The sequence below is a fragment of the Pristiophorus japonicus genome, chromosome 22, assembly GCF_044704955.1.
Source record: "Pristiophorus japonicus isolate sPriJap1 chromosome 22, sPriJap1.hap1, whole genome shotgun sequence".
NCBI lineage: Eukaryota > Metazoa > Chordata > Chondrichthyes > Pristiophoridae > Pristiophorus > Pristiophorus japonicus.
In genome coordinates, this window is record NC_091998.1 from 26,567,766 (window position 1) to 26,586,096 (window position 18,331).

General features: G+C 49.7%; 1 protein-coding gene across 3 annotated transcripts in view; it reads right to left on the minus strand.

Annotated features, from left to right (window-relative positions):
* The window catches only part of LOC139234725 (transmembrane protein 150A), a 170,574-nt gene that overhangs the window by 137,746 nt on the left and 14,497 nt on the right, over positions 1-18,331 (minus strand). For all 3 annotated transcript variants that reach the window (XM_070865408.1, XM_070865406.1, XM_070865407.1), the window contains one exon: positions 13,770-13,817. In XM_070865408.1, coding sequence (XP_070721509.1) covers positions 13,770-13,817 — 48 coding nt within the window. The remainder of the gene's footprint in view (positions 1-13,769; positions 13,818-18,331) is intronic.

The following is an 18,331-nucleotide window of genomic DNA, read 5'->3' on the forward strand; positions in this document are numbered from 1 at the left end:
AAGAATGTTCCCGATGTTGGGGAAGTCCAGAACCAGGAGTCAGACCGAGATGAGGAGAAACTTCTTCACTCAGAAAATTGTGAACCTGTGGAATTTTCTACCGCAGAGAGTTGTTGAGTGCAGTTCGTTAGATATATTCAAAAGGGAGTTAGATGTGGCCCTTATGGCTAAAGGGACCAAGGGGTATGGAGAGAAAGCAGGAATGGTGTACTGAGGTTGCATGATCAGCCATGATCATAATGAATGGTGGTGCAGGCTCGAAGGGCCGAATGGCCTACTCCTGCACCGACTTTCTATATTTTTATGTATCGATGTTTCCCACGCTGGCAAAAAAACAAACATTAATTCGAACGATGCGCTGCAAATCCAGCGCGTGGCAATTTCGGTTCCCTTATGGCTTATCAACATCTTCCACCTTATCAATATCTTGGGGGCAAAATTGCCTTTTTTTTATAATCCCATTAGCGCCTCTGGAGGTTTGGGGGACGTTGTGCCATTTGTGCCGACCCCGCAATTTGCACCCCAGGCTGGCGCATGCACGGTGACGGCGTCATCACCGCCCCGCGCCAACCCTTCACTGCCCCACACCGACCCCTCACCATCCTGCTCCGACCCCTCACCGCAACCCCTCACCGCCCCGCGCCAACCCTTCACCGCTCCACACCGACCCCTCACCATCCCGCTCCGACCCCTCACCGCCCCACACCGACCCCTCACCATCCCGCTCCGACCCCTCACCGCAACCCCTCACCGCCCCGCGCCAACCCTTCACCGCTCCACACCGACCCCTCACCATCCTGCTCCGACCCCTCACCGCAACCCCTCAACGCCCCACGCCGACCCCTCACCATCCCGCTCCGACCCCACACCGACCCCTCACCGCCCCACACCGACCCCTCACCATCCCGCACCGAACCCGCACCATCCCGCACCGACCCCTCACCATCCCGCACCGACCCCTCACCATCCCGCTCCGACCCCTCATCGCCCCACACCAACCCCTCACCGCCCCACACCGACCCCTCACCATCCCGCGCTAACCCTTCACTGCGACCCCTCACCGCCCCACACCGACCCCTCACCATCCCGCACCGAACCCGCACCATCCCGCACCGACCCCTCACCATCCCGCTCCGACCCCTCACCATCCCGCACCGACCCCTCACCATCCCGCTCCGACCCCTCACCATCCCGCACCGACCCCTCACCATCCCGCACCGACCCCTCACCATCCCGCACCGACCCCTCACCATCCCGCACCGACCCCTCACCATCCCGCTCCGACCCCTCACCATCCCACACCGACCCCGCACCATCCCGCACCGACCCCTCACCGCCCCACACCGACCCCTCACCATCCCGCTCCGACCCCTCACCATCCCGCACCGACCCCTCACCATCCCGCACCGACCCCGCACCATCCCGCACCGACCCCTCACCATCCCGCACCGACCCCTCACCATCCCGCACCGACCCCTCACCATCCCGCTCCGACCCCTCACCGCCCCACACCGACCCCTCACCATCCCACACCGACCCCGCACCATCCCGCTCCGACCCCTCACCATCCCGCTCCGACCCCTCACCATCCCACACCGACCCCGCACCATCCCGCACCGACCCCTCACCATCCCGCACCGACCCCTCACCATCCCGCACCGACCCCTCACCATCCCGCACCGACCCCTCACCATCCCGCACCGACCCCTCACCATCCCGCACCGACCCCTCACCATCCCGCTCCGACCCCTCACCATCCCGCACCGACCCCTCGCCGACCCGCGCCGACCCATTTGCGTCCCGCGAGGGAAATTGCTCCTCGGGCAGCGAGGATGGTGCCTGCCGATGTCACCGCCAGCTTTGTGGGTTGTGAAGCTGGCTGACATCCGTTGCCTGGGCTCCCCTTAAAGCGGAGGCTATTTGCGCTGTGGGACATCATATTTTTCTGTCGACTAACCGCAGTCGGCCCTCGCCTCGATTGGGCTGCCATCCTGTAACCCCAGCACTCTGTTTTGGGTACCAGACTGTTGGCCCAGTCGAGGGCATCCCTGTGTCCACAGAGGGACTGCAGCGTGCGCAGCGACCCGCTCCGCCCCCCCACTACCGCCCACGGAGGCACCACAATGTAGGGGACAATTGGGGAATCTGATGAGTTGGGGAAATATGAAAGGCATCAAAATATATGACACGACTTCACACCTTGAGTCTATTTTCTGGTCGCAGAGTACTTGCATTGTACTCCTTAGAAAAATAAATTCCTAACTTACCAATTTAGCATTAATTTTTCTATTTTTGTATAATTTCTTTTCTGAGTGCAGTGTCACCTGTGGTCATGTCACACTGAGAGGCGACTGTTGTCTTTGAAACTTGGCCAACGAACCAGCCTGAAAGCCAATCAGATGTCCTTTATAATAAAGTTAATGTGTCAAGAATCTCAAGTTAAACTTTTTGAAGTGGCTTTCATCAAATTCTTATTATTATTCCTCCGAGGTAAAGAACACAGAAGAACGTTTAGCATTACACCAGATACTAACATCAGTTGTGTGAGGAAGTTACATTTTTAACAGGGTTGGTGTTGAAGTCAGAGTGCTGCATTCCCACCGCAGTTCATCAATGAGTTTGTCGGCTAATCTGATCTGTGCAGAAAGATCTCCAAACACCTTGTATACATCCCAGATAAAGAGTTCCACTGTTTACACATCCCAGCCTAACCCCTCCAACCCACTGTGAACACCTCAAAGGCTGATCCCTCCAACGCACACTGTCCATACTTTAGACAGCGTCCCATAACCCACTGTCTGCACACCCAGATACACAACTCTAACCCAGAGCCAGTCCACAGGGTCACAGGTGCTTGCTCACCAGATTATTCCGTGCCGTGTATTCTAAATGTGCAATGGGCAGACAGCAGGCCGCAATGCCTGCTTATATGGATCATCATAGGCAGTCCCTCGGAATTGAGGAAGACTTGCTTCCACTACTAAAGTGAGTTCTTTGGTGGCTGAACAGTCCAATGCGAGAGGCACAGACCCTGTCACAGGTGGGACAGACATTCGTCGGGAGAAGGGGGGGGTTGGTGGGACTGATTTACCGCACGCTCCTTCCGCTGTCTGCGCCTGACCTCGTCATGCTCACAGCATTGAGATTCGAAGAGCTCAACACCCTCCCAGATGCACTTTCTCCACCTGGGGCGGTCTTCGGCCAGGGTCTCCCGGGTGTCAGTGGTGATGTCGCACTTCACCAGGGAGGCTTTGAGGATGTCCTTGTAACGTTTCCGCTGCCCACCTTTGGCTCATTTGCCATGAAGGAGCTCTGCGTAAAGCAATTGCTTAGGGAGTCTCGTGTCTGGCATGCGAACTAAGTGGCCTGCCCAGCGGAACTGATCGAGTATGGTCAGTGCTTCAATACTGGGTATGTTAGCCTGGGCAAGGACACTGATGTTGGTGCGCCTGTCCTCCCAGGGAATTTGCAGGATCTTGTGGAGACATTGTTGGTGATATATCTCCAGCGACTTGAGGTGTCTTCTGTACATCGTCCATGCCTCTGATCCATACAGGAGGGTGGGTATTACTACAGCCCTGTAAACTATGAGCTTTGTGGTAGATTTGAGGATCTGGTCTTCGAAGACTCTTTTCCTCAGGCGGCCAAATGTCCCGTGCATAGTTGTCTTCCGTACTGTGGAAGCAGAGCATCCCACTATCGGCCCCTATTAGTGTATCCCACAGCACTGGTGACATATGATATCAGGGTTATGTGCATTTGGCTGCATAATACCATAAGTATCAAGGTGTGGGTTCAAGTCCCACTCCAGAAACTTGAGCAAAAAAATCTAGGCTGCCACTCCAGTGCAGTGCTGAGGAAGCACTGCACTGTCGGAGGTGCCGTCTTTCGGATGAGACATTAAACGGAGGCCACGTCTGCTCCCTCAGGTGGACGTAAAAGATCCCATGGCATTATTTGAAAGAAGAGCAGGGGAGTTATCCCCGGTGTCCTGGCCAATATTTATCCCTCAATCAACATTACTAAAACAGATTATCTGGTCGTTGTCATATTGCTGTTTGTGGGAGCTTGCTGTGCGCAAATTGTCTGCCATGTTTCCTACATTACAACAAGTGACTACACTTCAAAAAGTTCTTCATTGTCTGTTACGCTCTTTGGGATGTCTAGTGGTTGTGAAAGGCGCTATAGAAATGCAAGTCCTTCTTTTATAGCCAAATAATATTTCGCAGAAAACCAATAGAAATTATAGGCACAATTACAGACTGCACAACCCTTGCTCCTTTAGATACAGTCTCTGAGATATGTACCATTTCAGATTTCACACCACAGACTGTTGATTCGTGATATGGTCTGGTTGGCCCAGACTCCATTCAGAAGGCACTGGTTTCCGAATAAATTCTGTGCTGAAGTAAACAGTTGCAGGTTTAACTTTTAAAGCACGCTTGACCCCTCTGCTCTCATGCCAAGTCATAAAGGAAACATCACGGTTGAAGAGCAGCCATCTCTCCAGTGAGTGATTGACTGGATGGCCACACTCCTGTTTACTCAACGGGGCTGGAACCACCCAGGTCGTTGGCGCCCAGCCATGCTTTCTAACCCGGGTCACCGACACCAAGCCCTCAAAGAAGCTTCAGGTTAAAGGCAGTTGTCTCGTTGCAAGCACACTAGAGCTAACTAGAGCTCAGATTAGCATCCAAACTAGTGCGTCCGTATTGTCCAGGATTGCACAGCACCTTGGATTTATTGGGATAGACCAGTAACTAATCAGCTGCCAAGGATGCATTGTGACTGCTGCTGTCTTTAAATGTGTGCAGAATAAGAAAGGGAAAGAGAGAGAGAAAGAAAGAAAAATAGCGAAAGAAAAAGAGAAGAGAGAAAGCGAGAAATGCAGCAAAAATGAGAAAGAGAAAGAGAAACAAAAAATGAATAGAATGGATTGATTTATTGATTGATTCTGAAGCCCTCATCCATGCCTTTGTTACCTCTAGACTTGACTATTCCAATGCACTCCTGGCTGACCTCCCATATTCTACTCAGTGTAAACTTGAGGTGATCCAAAACTCGGCTGCCTGGGCCCGAACTCGCACCAAGTCCCACTTACCCATCACCCCTGTGCATGCTGACCTACATTTGCTCCCGGTTAAGCATTGCCTCGATTTCAAAATTCTCATCCTTATTTTCAAATCCCTCCATGGCCTCTCCCTCCCTATCTCTGTAATCCTCTCCAGCCCCACAACCCCCCGAGATGTCTGCGATCCTCTAATTCTGCCCTCCTGAGGATCCCTGATTATAATTGCTCAACCATTGGTGGCCGTGCTTCTGTTCCCTGGGCCCCAAGCTTTGGAACTCCCTGCCTAAACCTCCCCGCCTCTCTACCACTCTTTCCTCCTTCAAGATGCTCCTTAAAACATACTTCTCCTGTGCTAATTTCTCCTTACACGGCTCAGTGTCAAATTTTTATTGCATAATAGTCCTGTTAAACTCCTTGGGATGTTTCACTACGTTAAAGGTGCTATATAAATACAAGTTGTTGTTGTTGTTGATTGATTGATTGATTGATTGATGCTAGTACCGCGTGTTAATTGTTCAATTCCCCAGCACTTGCACCTTGATCAGTACAAGATTAAGAAGAAATAATCTGTCAATCTGCAGAATTGGCATCTGAGTTTCACCGGGTGTCATTGGGCAGAAAGTGCTGATTGGCTGAAATAGCTGATTGACAAAAACACCACCATCTTTTAGATGAAACATTCTGATTTGCTCAAATGTTCTATTAACTAAAAATTAAACAATCAAATAATAAGCACTCATTTTTTTTTAAAATTCCATTCACTGAAACACAACCAACGAATAATCAGAAATCACCGCCAGTCAATTCATAATAAAGAAAATGTCAGGCAGCTTTGAAGGTCATAAAGTTTTCACTCCGCTAAAATTACTATTTATATAACATAATAAACATCTAAAAGTTAAACAATTCTGAAACAAATCACTACATTTATCCATAAACTAATCCATTCAGTGCCAGGGGAGTGTGGAGTTGGCCGAAAATGGTTTCTCACTGGTTAAAGCACTAAGGTTTGTTTAACTTTATTGAGAAAACATTTTCTTTTAGTATGGGAACGGCACTCGAAGCCTGCGATGAGTAATGCGTGTGCAATGTGGGAGGTCCTGGATGTTGTGTGTGCTGGGATGACCACACACACTGGACATGTCTCTCTGCTCCAGCTCAAGGTCATTCGTACAGGAAGCTGAACGGTTCGTGGCATGCGCAGGCTAGGAGATGGTCATCCAACAGGCCGAGAGAGAGGGAGGGAGAGAAATGGAACTCCATGCATGGGGCGAGGAAGAGAGACAAGAGGCAATGCAGGGATCCCCCGAAAGTGTTGAATTGACACATAGATATTCAGCATTGAATAAACTGGTGTCATGTCAGAGGAGGGTAACCACAAGCAAAGCCACAACATCGTGGACACAGAAACACAGTAATTGTTGTGTATCTGTAAAGCATGCACTCCCATGTTCCGCCACCAGGGAGCTCACCCCTGAAGTCCCAAGGGATCCCCGCATCCCTTGGGAGCACTGTATATAAGCTGGCCCCTAAGGCCTGTTCCTCACTCTGGAGTGTCTTATTAAAGACTGAGGTCACTGTGCAGCCTCATCTGCGTGAGGAACACAATAACTGGCGACGAGAATACGAATCCAACGCAAAGATACAGCAAATTGTGGGCATCCTGGAGAAGTTTTCGGAGGGTGAGGACTGGGAAGCCTATGTCGAATGGCTAGACCAGTACTTTGTAGCCAACGAGCTGGACGGAGAAGGAAGCGCTGCAAAAAGGAGAGCGGTCCTCCTCACAGTCTACAGGGCACTGACCTACATCCTCATGAAGAATCTTCTGGCTCCGGTGAAATGCACAGATAAGTCGTATGAGGAGCTGTGTACATTGGTTCGGGAGCATCTTAACCCAAGGGAGAGCGTGCTGATGGCGAGGTATCAGTTCTACACGTGCCAGCGATCTGAAGGTCAGGAAGTGGCGAGCTACATCGCCGAGCTCAGGCGACTTGCAGGACAATGTGAGTTTGATGGCTACCTGGAGCAAATGCTCAGAGACTTTTTTGTACTGGCCATTGGTCACGAAACCATCCTACGGAAACTTTTGACTGTAGCGACACCGACCCTCAGTAAGGCCATTGCGATAGCACAGGCATTTATGTCGACCAGTGATAACACCAAACAACTCTCTCAGCACACAAGTGCTAGCAATGTTCATAAATTAACTGGAACTGTGTTTGCGAGCAGAAATGTACAGGGCAGAACCCACGAGTCTGCAACTGCCAGCAGGCCTCAGGTGACCCAGATGACTCAGAGTCCGCAACAAAGGATGAATGCAAGGCAATTCACACCTTGTTGGTGTTGTGGAGGCTTCCATTCAGCCTATTCATGCCGCTTCAAAGGGTATGTTTGCAAGAGCTGTTGAACAATGGGGCACCTCCAACGAGCTTGCAAACGAGCTGCAAGCTCTGCAAAACCTGCAAACCACCACGTGGCAGAGGAAGAGCGGTCCATGGTGGATCAAAGAAATTTCGAGCCTCAGAGAGAGGAGGCAGATGCTGAAGTACATGGGGTGCACACATTTTCGACGAAATGTTCACCTATAATGCTAAATGTAAAATTGAATGGCTTACCCGTAGCCATGGAACTGGACACTGGCGCTAGCCAATCCATCATGAGTAAAAAGATGTTTGAGAGACTGTGGTGCAACAAGGCATTCAGACCAACCCTGAGCACCATCCACGCGAAACTGAGAACGTACACCAAAGAGCTGATCACTGTCCTAGGCAGCACCATGGTCAAGGTCACCTACGAGGGCACGGTGCATGAACTGTCACTCTGGATTGTCCCGGGTGATGGCCCCACACTGCTTGGAAGGAGCTGGCTGGGCAAAATCCGCTGGAACTGGGATGACATGTGAGCGCTATCACATGTCGATGAGGCCTCATGTAGCCAGGTTCTTAACAAATTTCCTTCCCTTTTTGAACCAGGCATTGGAAACTTTTCCGGGGCGAAGGTGCGGATCCACTTGGTCCCAGAGGCACGACCCATTCACCACAAGGCGCGAGCGGTACCTCACATGATGAGAGAGAGAGTGGAAATCGAGCTGGACAGGCTGCAACGCGAAGGCATCATGTCCCCAGTGGAATTCAGCGAGTGGGCCAGCCCAATTGTTCCAGTACTCAAAAGTGATGGCACAGTCAGGATTTGTGGCGTTTATAAAGTAACTATTAATCGTTTCTTGCTACAGGACCAATACCCGCTACCTAAGGCAGACGACCTATTTGCGACGCTGACAGGAGGCAAGACGTTCACCAACCTCGACCTGACTTCGGCCTACATGACGCAGGAGCTGGAGGTGTCTTCGAAGGGCCTCACCTGCATCAACATGCACAAGGGACTGTTCATCTACAACAGATGCCCGTTTGGAATTCGGTCGGCTGCAGCGATCTTCCAGAGAAACATGGAGAGCCTACTCAAGTCGGTGCCGCACACAATGGTCTTTCAGGACGACATATTGGTCACGGGTCGGGACACCGCCGAGCACCTACAAAACCTGGATCGCGTAGGGCTGCGGCTGAAGAGGTCGAAATGCATCTTCATGGCAACAGAAGTGGAGTTTTTCTTCATGGCAACAGAAGTGGAGTTTTTGGGGAGAAAGATCGCGGCGGACGGCATTCGGCCCACAGACGCCAAGACAGAGGCTATCAGGAACGTGCCCAGACCACAGAACGTCACGGAGCTGCGGTCGTTTCTAGGACTCCTCAACTATTTTGGTAACTTCCTACCGGGATGAAGCACCCTCTTAGAGGCCCAACATGTGTTATTGCGCAAAAGTGAGAACTGGGTATGGGGAAAAAAACCAAGTAATTGCTTTTGAGAAAGCCAGAAACATTTTATGCTCCAACAAGCTGCTTGTATTGTATAACCTGTGTAAAAGACTTGTGCTAGCATGTGATGCGTCGTCGTACAGAGTCGGGTGTGTATTACAACAAGCTAACGTTGCAGGGAAGTTGCAACCTGTTGCCTATGCTTCCAGGAGCTTGTCTAAGGCCGAGAGAGCCTGCAGCATGATTGAGAAAGAGGCATTAGCGTTTGTGTTCGGGGTAAAGAAAATGCATCTGTACCTGTTTGGCCTCAAATTTGAGCTGGAAACCGATCACAAGCCTCTCATATCCCTGTTCGCTGAAAACAAGGGGATAAATACTAATGCCTCAGCCCGCATACAAAGGTGGGCACTCGCGCTATCAGCGTATAACTATACCATCCGCCACAGGCCAGGCACTGAGAACTGTGCGGATGCTCTCAGTCGGCTACCATTGCCCACCACGGGGGTGGAAATGGTGCAGCCTGCAAACTTGTTGATGGTGGCGCAGCCCGCAGACTTGTTGATGGTCATGGAAGCGTTTGAAAATGATAAATCACATGTCACGGCCCGCCAGATTAGGACTTGGACCAGCCAAGATCCTCTGCTGTCCCTAGTAAAAAAACTGTGTACTGCATGGGAGCTGGGCCGGCATCACCGTTGAAATGCAAGAGCCAATCAAGCCGTTCCAGCGGCGAAAGGACGAGCTATCCATTCAGGCAGACTGCCTGTTGTGGGGTAACCGCGTAGTGCTACCAACAAAGGGCAGGGAGACATTCATCTCGGATCTCCACAGCACACACCCGTGAATAGTAATGATGAAAGTGATAGTCAGATCCCACGTGTGGTGACCCGGTATCGACTCTGACTTAGAGTCCTGTGTACGGCAATGCAGCGTATGTGCTCAGTTGAGCAACGCGCCCAGAGAGGCACCACTAAGTTTGTGATCCTGGCCCTCCAGACCATGGTCGAGGATCCATGTCGACTATGCGGGCCCATTTCTCGGTAAAATGTTCCTGATGGTAGTGGATGCTTTTTCAAAATGGATTGAATGTGAAATAATGTCGGGAAGCACCGCCACCGCCACCATTGAAAGCCTGAGGGCCATGTTTGCCACACACGGCCTGCCTGACATACTGGTCAGTGACAACGGGCACATGTTTCACCAGTGCCAAATTTAAAGAATTCATGACCCGCAATGGGATCAAACATGTCACCTCGGCCCCGTTTAAACCAGCCTCCAATGGGCAGGCAGAGCGGGCAGTACAAACCATCAAACAGAGCCTTAAACGAGTCACAGAAGGCTCACTCCAAACCCGCCTGTCCCGAGTACTGCTCAGCTACCGCACGAGACCCCACTCGCTCACGGGGTGCCCCCGGCTGAGCTACTCATGAAAAGGACACTTAATACCAGACTCTCACTGGTTCACCCCAAACTGCATGATCATTGTGTCACAGGAAATTGAACTGAATGATCCTGTGTATGTGCTAAACTATGGACATGGTCCCAAGTGAATCGCGGGCACGGTGATAGCTAAAGAAGGGACTAGGGTGTTTGTAGTCAAACTAGACAATGGACAAATTTGCAGAAAGCACCTGGACCAAACAAGGCTGCGGTTCACAGACTGCCCTGAACAACCCACAGCAGACACCACCTTTTTCGAGCCCACAACACACACCCAAAGGATCAACGACACCACACCGGACCAGGAAATCGAACCCAGCACGCCCAACAGCCCAGCAAGGCCAGGCTCACCTAGCAGCCCTGCAGGGCCAACAACCCGCCAGCCCAGCGAGGGCACAGCCAACACACCAGAACAGACATTTGTACCGAGGCGGTCCACCAGGGAAAGAAAGGCTTCCTTGTAAATAGTTTTCATTTTGACTTTGTGGGGTGAGCGGGGGGGTGATGTTGTGTATCTGTAAAGCATGCACTCCCATGTTCCGCCACCAGGGAGCTCATCCCCTGAAGTACCAAGGGATCCCAGCATCCCTTGGGAGCACTGTAAATAAGCCGGCCCCTAAGGCCTGTTCCTTCCTCAGGAGTGTCTTATTAAAGACTGAGGTCACTGTTACTTTAACCTCCCTGTGTGCAGCCTCATCTGTGTTAGGAACACTGTAGTAGTAATGGGGCATTGTAACATCAGAGGATTAGACTGATGTTACCAGACAGATTCTGAGGACCCAGAATGATGTGCTGTCTGCTATGTGTACGGGTAGGGGATATATTGGAACAGAAAATTTTGCAGTAGGGTGGGAAACAATCAGAAATCTTGGTCCATGTTGGAATCAATGACTCAGGATTAGATAGATTTGAGCATAAGAACATAAGAAATAGGAGCAGGAGAAGGCCATTTGGCCCCTCGAGCCTGCTCTGCCATTCAATAAGACCACGGCTGATCTGATCTTGGCCTCAAGTCCACATCCCTGCCCGTTTCCCGTAACCCTTGACTCCCTTATCGGTCAAAAATGTGTCTATCTCCACCTTAAATATATTCAATGACCCAGCCTCCACAGCTCGAGCATTCCGATGATTCACAACCCTCTGAGAGAAGAAATTCCTCCTCATTTCCATTTTAAATGGGCGACCCCTTATTCTAAAACTATGCCCCCTAGTTCTAGATTCCCCCACGAGGGGAAACATCCTCTCTGCATCTACGCTGTTTGAAATCCGGAAATTAGGAGATAGGTTAAACAACAGGATCTCAAGGGTAGCAATTCAAGGGTAGCTCATGCATGCCGGTCAGTATAGAAATAGCAACATAACAGAGGTAGACACCTGGCTGGAGAGGTGGTGTAGGAGGGAAGATTTCAGATTCGAGGGCATTGGGACCAGGTCGAGGACAGGTATGGCCTGTAGTGCACAGGGCCAAGTCCAATGTCCTTACTGGGACAGCAACCAGTGCAGTGGGAAGTTTAGACTAATATGGCAGTGGGGAAGGGAAAAAACAAAATGAGGAAGTGGAAAGGAAGGTTAAAGTAGCAAAGGTTGTAGGAGAGAAAACATGGGAAATTAGTAAAGAACAGATCCGAAGAAGAAGAATTTTTTTTTAATTGCCAAAAATTTGCAGTGGGGATTGAGTGGTCTGTAAGTGAATGCACAAAAGGTTCAATGCAGAATTGGAAAACTAGAAACATTAATCACGATGGAGGGACCGGTATCGGTTCTGAATTTCCTCGGCCAGAAGTGGGACAGAATTCCTATTTCCGCCCATAAAATCTCAGTCGCACTTGCGGTGAGGTTACAGCCAACCAAACACAGGGAGTCAGGGATTTGGCCCTCGGCAACAGTTTGGACAGCCCTGGGCTATAAAGTACCAACAAAAACCAGCCCACTCCACAAATGCTCCTGAGAACAACAGCATATAGAATCATACAGCACAGAACGAGGCCATTCAGCCCATCTGCCTATGTCGGCTCTTTGAAAGAGCTATCCAATTAGTCCCACTCCCTCGCTCTTTCTCCATCGTCCTGCAAATGTTTCCTTTTCAACTATCTAACTAATTCCCTTTGAAAGTTACTACTGAATCTGCTTCCGCCGCCCTTTCAGGCAGCACATTGCAGATTGTAACATAACTGAGTAAAAACATGTCTCCTCCTCTTCCCTCTGGTCCTTTTGCCTCCCAATCCTCCTGCCAGGAAAACAGTTACTCCCTATTTACTCGATTAAAATCCCTCATCATTTTGAACACCTGTTTAAATCTTCCATTAACTTTCTCTTCTCGAAGGAGAACAATCCCAGCCCCAAGCTCTGGAATTCGCTCCCTAAACCCACTCCGCCTCTCTACTTCTCTTTCCTCCTTTAAGAGACTCCTTAAAACCTATCTCTTTAACCAAGCTTTTGGTCACCTGCGCTAGTATCTCCTTATCATTAGATGTTGCTTGATAGTGCCTTGGGATGTTTTGCTACAATAAAGTAGCTATATAAAGACAAGTTGTTGTTGTTGTCTCGTCTCTCCATGTAACTGAAGTCCCTCAGCCCTAGTGCACTTAGGGTAAATTTCTAAACAAATTTGTGGATTGGCCCCATGATCAACAGCTCATACTTCCACTTTCGAACCTTTGAAGGATACTGACTGACAGTAGACCAGCAGACCACACCCCGTCAACACTATATGTTAACAAAATACCATTAATAGTAAACACCTCAAAATGCTGGAGAAATACCACCAACGATGTCTCCGCAAGATCCTGTAAATCCCCTGGGAGGACAGACGCACCAACATTAGCGTCCTCGACCAGGCCAACATCCCCAGCATTGAAGCACTGACCACACTCGACCAGCTCCACTGGGCAGGCCACATTGTCTGCATGCCTGACACAAGACTGCCAAAGCAAGCGCTCTACTCGGAACTCCTTCACGGCAAAGGTGGGCAGACAAAACGTTTCAAGGACACCCTCAACGCCTCCCTGATAAAATGCAACATCCCCACTGACACCTGGGAGTCCCTGGCCAAAGACCACCCTAAGTGGAGGAAGAGCATCCAGGAGAACGCTGAGCACCTTGCGTCTCATCGCCGAGAGCATGCAGAAATCAAGCGCAGGCAGCGGAAAGAGCGTGCGGCAAACCAGTCCCACCTACCCTTACCCTCAACGACTATCTGTCCCACCTGTGACAGGGACTGTGGTTCTCGTATTGGACTGCTCAGTCACCTAAGAACTCAGGAAGCAAGACTCCCTCGATTCCGAGGGACTGCCTATGATGATGAATTGCAGGCTGCGGATTGAGTGTGTGTTGCGAGTCAGATTTGTTGGATCCTGCAGGGTAGATGTACGGTGGGAAAGCGCAAAAGGGCCGGTGCTGATTCCCAATCATTCTGCTGCAAAGAAGTAAATGCCAGGGTACTGTACCAGTTATCGACGGGACACACGTGGTGATTCCGCACTGCCACTGCATATCTGTTCAAAACAAATCAGAGGTCAATCAGTCAACTGCACGCTCAATCAAGGCAGTTTCTACTGTGGTCTTCTCAGTGTCATTAGAAATAGAATATGCACATTGGAACAGGAATAGACCATTCAGCCCCTCGAGCCGATTACACCATTCATTTAGAACACAGCTGATCCTTATCTTAACTCCACCTACCCGCCTTACCCTTAATACCCTTGACAAACAAAAATATATCAATCTCAGTTTGGACATTTTTATTTGATTCCTGGCCTCAACAGCTTCTTATTTTTGTGGGGGCAGGAGTGGGTCCAGATTCCTACTGCCCTTTGTGTGAAGAAGTGCTTCCTGACATCACCCCTGAACTGCCTGTCTCTAATTTTAAGGTTATTTCGGCCCTCCCCCCACCGCCCCCCTGCCCCTTGTTCTGCACTCCCCCGCCAGGGGAAATAGTTTCACTGCGTACAAGTTGTATCATGTATAAAAGTAAGAGTGATGTACACACTGGTGTAGCTTATAGGGTTGTAATAATGATAACCCATCAGTAAACTGTGAGTTATACATTGGGTTTGTTTGGTAATTCGGTTAAGCAGTAAAACCGAATCAGTATCTGTATTGTATAACTTCAGTTTGCAGCTGTATCAGAATCATTCCTGTACAAAATGTTCCATTCTGGAACGAGCCTTGTATCCGACTGATACCACCATATCAGATTGGCTCAGTGGTAACACTCTTGCTTCAATGTCAGAAGGCTGTAAGTTCAAAACCTGCTGTCGGCCCAGAGCATATAAATCTAGGTTGTCACTTCAGCGCAGTACTGAAGGAGTGCTGCATTATTACAGGTGCCGTCTTTCAAATAAGATGTTAAACCCAGGTCCTACCTGCCCCCGCAGGGGAATGGAAAAGATCCCCTGGCACTATTTGAAGAGCAGGAGTTCTCCCCGGTCTCCTGATCAATATTCATCTCTCAACCAACATCACGAAAACAGATTAACTTGTAGAATCATAGAATGGTTACAGCACAGAAGGAGGCCATTCGGCCCATCGAGCCCGTGCTGGCTCTCTGCAAGAGCACTTCAGCTAGTCCCACTCCCCCGCCCTTTCCCCGTAGCCCTGCAAATTTTTTTCCTTCAGAGACCTATCCAATTCCCTTTTGAAAGCCACCATCGAGTCTTCCCTCACCACCCTGTCAGGCCGTGTGTTCCAGATCCTAACCACTCGCTGCGGAAAAAAGTTTTTCCTCATGTCGCCTTTGGTTCTTTAGCCAACCACCTTAAATCTGTGTCCTCTGGTTCTCGACCCTTCCGCCAATGGGAACAGTTTCTCTCTATTTACTCTGTCTGCACCCATTATGATTTTGAACACCTCAATCAGATTCCTCTCAACCTTCTCAGCTCCATGGAAAACAACTCCAGCTTCTTCAGTCTATTCACATTCTAACAAGTTCCTCATCCCTGCAACCATTCTCGTTAATCTTTTCTAAGGCCTTCACATCCTTCTTAAAAGTGTGGAGTCCAGAATTAAGCACAATACTCCAGTTGAGCCCGAACCAGTGTCTTATAAAGGTTCATCATACGTTTTGTACTCTTTAGGGCTATAAATTCAGTTCTCAGCGGAAATTGTATTTTTTCGCCAAAATTACCGTTTTCGCTTCGCTATCGCTCTCAGGTCGGAAATTCAACTTTTAATTTGCATAGCGGTAAAAATCGGTACTCCCTCAGCACTGCAGTGTCAGCCTGGACTTTTTGTGCTCAAGGCCCTGGAGTGGGACTTAAACCCACAACCTTCTAAACCAGAGGCAAGAGTGCTGCCCATTGAGCCACAGCAGACACCAATGCAAGTTCTGTTTCGATTCCAAGCCTTGCCTGGCAATTCACTAGGTATGCAATAGATCACCCGACACCACCTGTTCTGGCATGACAAATGGAGACAAATCTTTCGAAAGCTGGACATGAAGCCAAGAAATATAAAGTTGGCTTTGGCCAAAAATGTAAGCATGTTTTATTTCTGTCTGACTTCTGTAAAATGATTGAAAACGATACCAACTTGTGAAACCTGTGATAACTTTCCAAGTTTGCACTTTCAATTCATTTTAGGCTTGGCAGCAATAATCACTGTTTATCTTACAGCTGGCTCCCTGTGTTAATGACTCAGCTGTCTGCTTAAACATCACCTTTTCACGGCAGTCTACGGATACCTAACCACATCCACGTTACAGCCAACGCGGCAGGTTTTAAATCCAGACACGAGCAAAGACATAGAAACATAGAAACATAGAAAATAGGTGCAGGAGAGGCCATTCGGCCCTTCGAGCCTGCACTGCCATTCAATATGATCATTGACCCCATTCCTGCTTTCTCTCCATACCCCTTGATCCCTTTAGCCATAAGGGCCACATCTAACTCTCTTTTGAATATATCCAAAGCACTGGCCTCAACAACTTTCTGTGGTAGAGAATTCCACAGGTTCATATTTCTCTGAGTGAAGAAGTTTCTCCTCATCTCGGTCCTAAATGACTTACTCCTTATCCTTAGACTGTGATCCCTGGTTCTGGACTTCCCCAACATCGGGAACATTCTTCCTGCATCTAACCTGTCCAAGCCTGTCAGAATTTTAGATGTTTCTATAAGATCCCCTCTCATTCTTCTAAATTCCAGTGAATATAAACCTAGTCGATCCAGTTTTTCTTCATATGTCAGCCCTGCCAGCCCAGGAATCAGTCTGGTGAACCTTTGCTGCACTCCCTCAATAGCAAGAATGTCCTTCCTCAGATTAGGAGACCAAAACTGTACACCATACTCAACTGCACACAGGGTCTCACCAAGGCCCTGTACAACTGCCTGTTCCTATACTTAAATCCCCTCGCTATGAAGGCCAGCATGTCATTTGCTTTCTTTATTGCCTGCTGAACCTGCATGCCTACCTTCAAAGACTGATGTACCATGACTCCCTGGTCTCGTTGCATCACCCCTTTTCCTAATCTGTCACCGTTCAGATAATAATCTGCCATCCTGTTTTTGCCACCAAAGTAGATAACCTCACATTTATCCACATTATACTGCATCTGCCATGCATTTGCCCACTCGCCTAACCTGTCCAAGTCACCCTGCAGCAATGAGGACAAGCAGCAAGGATTCAGAGGGAGAGCCTCTGACACCACCCAGCCACCGCTGTGCGTGATTTCTGGATGGTGGCCAGTGCACATGTCAAAACTCTTGTCCTCTATCTCAATTTCACTCACTCAGGAACCATTTTGGCCCTGATACTTACAGGAAGGTGGGGAGGGAGTGCAAGGTTGGGGGGGGGGGGGTGTTTATAACCCAGAAAAGCAGGTAACGCAAAGGTCTGCTGTCGCACAGAAAGGCCTGCACTGGAAGGCCACAACCGGCAAGCAGCGACTGATAACTTCCCCTGCTCTTCTTCGGAATATTGCCACGGGGTATTTTACGTCCACCTGAGAGAGAAGACGGGGCCTCAGTTTAATGTCTCATCTGAAAGACCACAGTGACCCGATCATTGTCAGTGAGCTGCCTGTTGCTTTCCGCAACACACAGACCAGCTCGATGGGAATCAAACCTGAGGCCTAATACCAGACCTCACTATTCTGGAGGAGGGAATGATCACTGCTCCCCCCACCCCCGTACCCAAAAATGGGCGTGCCCGAATGTCCAGGCCTTGGTGCGGCTGTTGTTACTGGGTTAGGACCAAATCATTTTACTCCGGGCTCCTAGAGCTGGCAGAGACCATTGTCCCTTCAGTCTCGGCCAGATTGAAACGCAAATTCCAGAGACGGGAGGGGACTGAGCTAACCTCCTGCACTTGGGACGATAACAAAGATTGAGATGTCACAATAGCTGAAGCAGGCCTCGGAGAGCTAACGCAGTGCATTACAGTGGAGCGGGAGCCACATTCACACTTGCATGGCTTCCTAACATGCTGTGCTCTGTTAGTCAGACTTGTTCCTGCACTCTTCAGCTCAAAATGATTTTGCCCACGAAGTTGGTGGAAGAGCGAGCTCAAAAGCATCGCCAAGAGGGCAAGCGGCCACCTGGGACTTTGGTGAACAACGGGACCAACCGTGTATCTCCATAACCAGTGCGATCTAAGGATTGAGAAATAAACAGAGGAAGGACTGAGAAGGAGGGCGAATTCAATGTCATTACAGGTAACGAGGTATAAAGACAGAAATTGGGAGCCTAATATCAGCAAGGACAGACACCAATAACGAAGTCCAACACTGCCCTCAGTGTGCCAGTGCAGCCTTCGGCCGCCTGAGGAAAAGTGTTCGAAGACTAGGATCTCAAACCCGGCACCAAACTCATGGTCTACAGAGCAGTAGTGATACCCGCCCTCCTATATGCTTCAGAGACATGGGCTATGTACACTGGGCACCTCAAAGCACTGGAGAAATACCACCAACGCTGCCTCCACAAAATTCTGCAAATTCACTGGCAGGATAGGCGCACCAACGTCAGTGTTCTCTCTCAGGCCAACATTCCCAGCATCGAGGCATTGGCCACGCTCG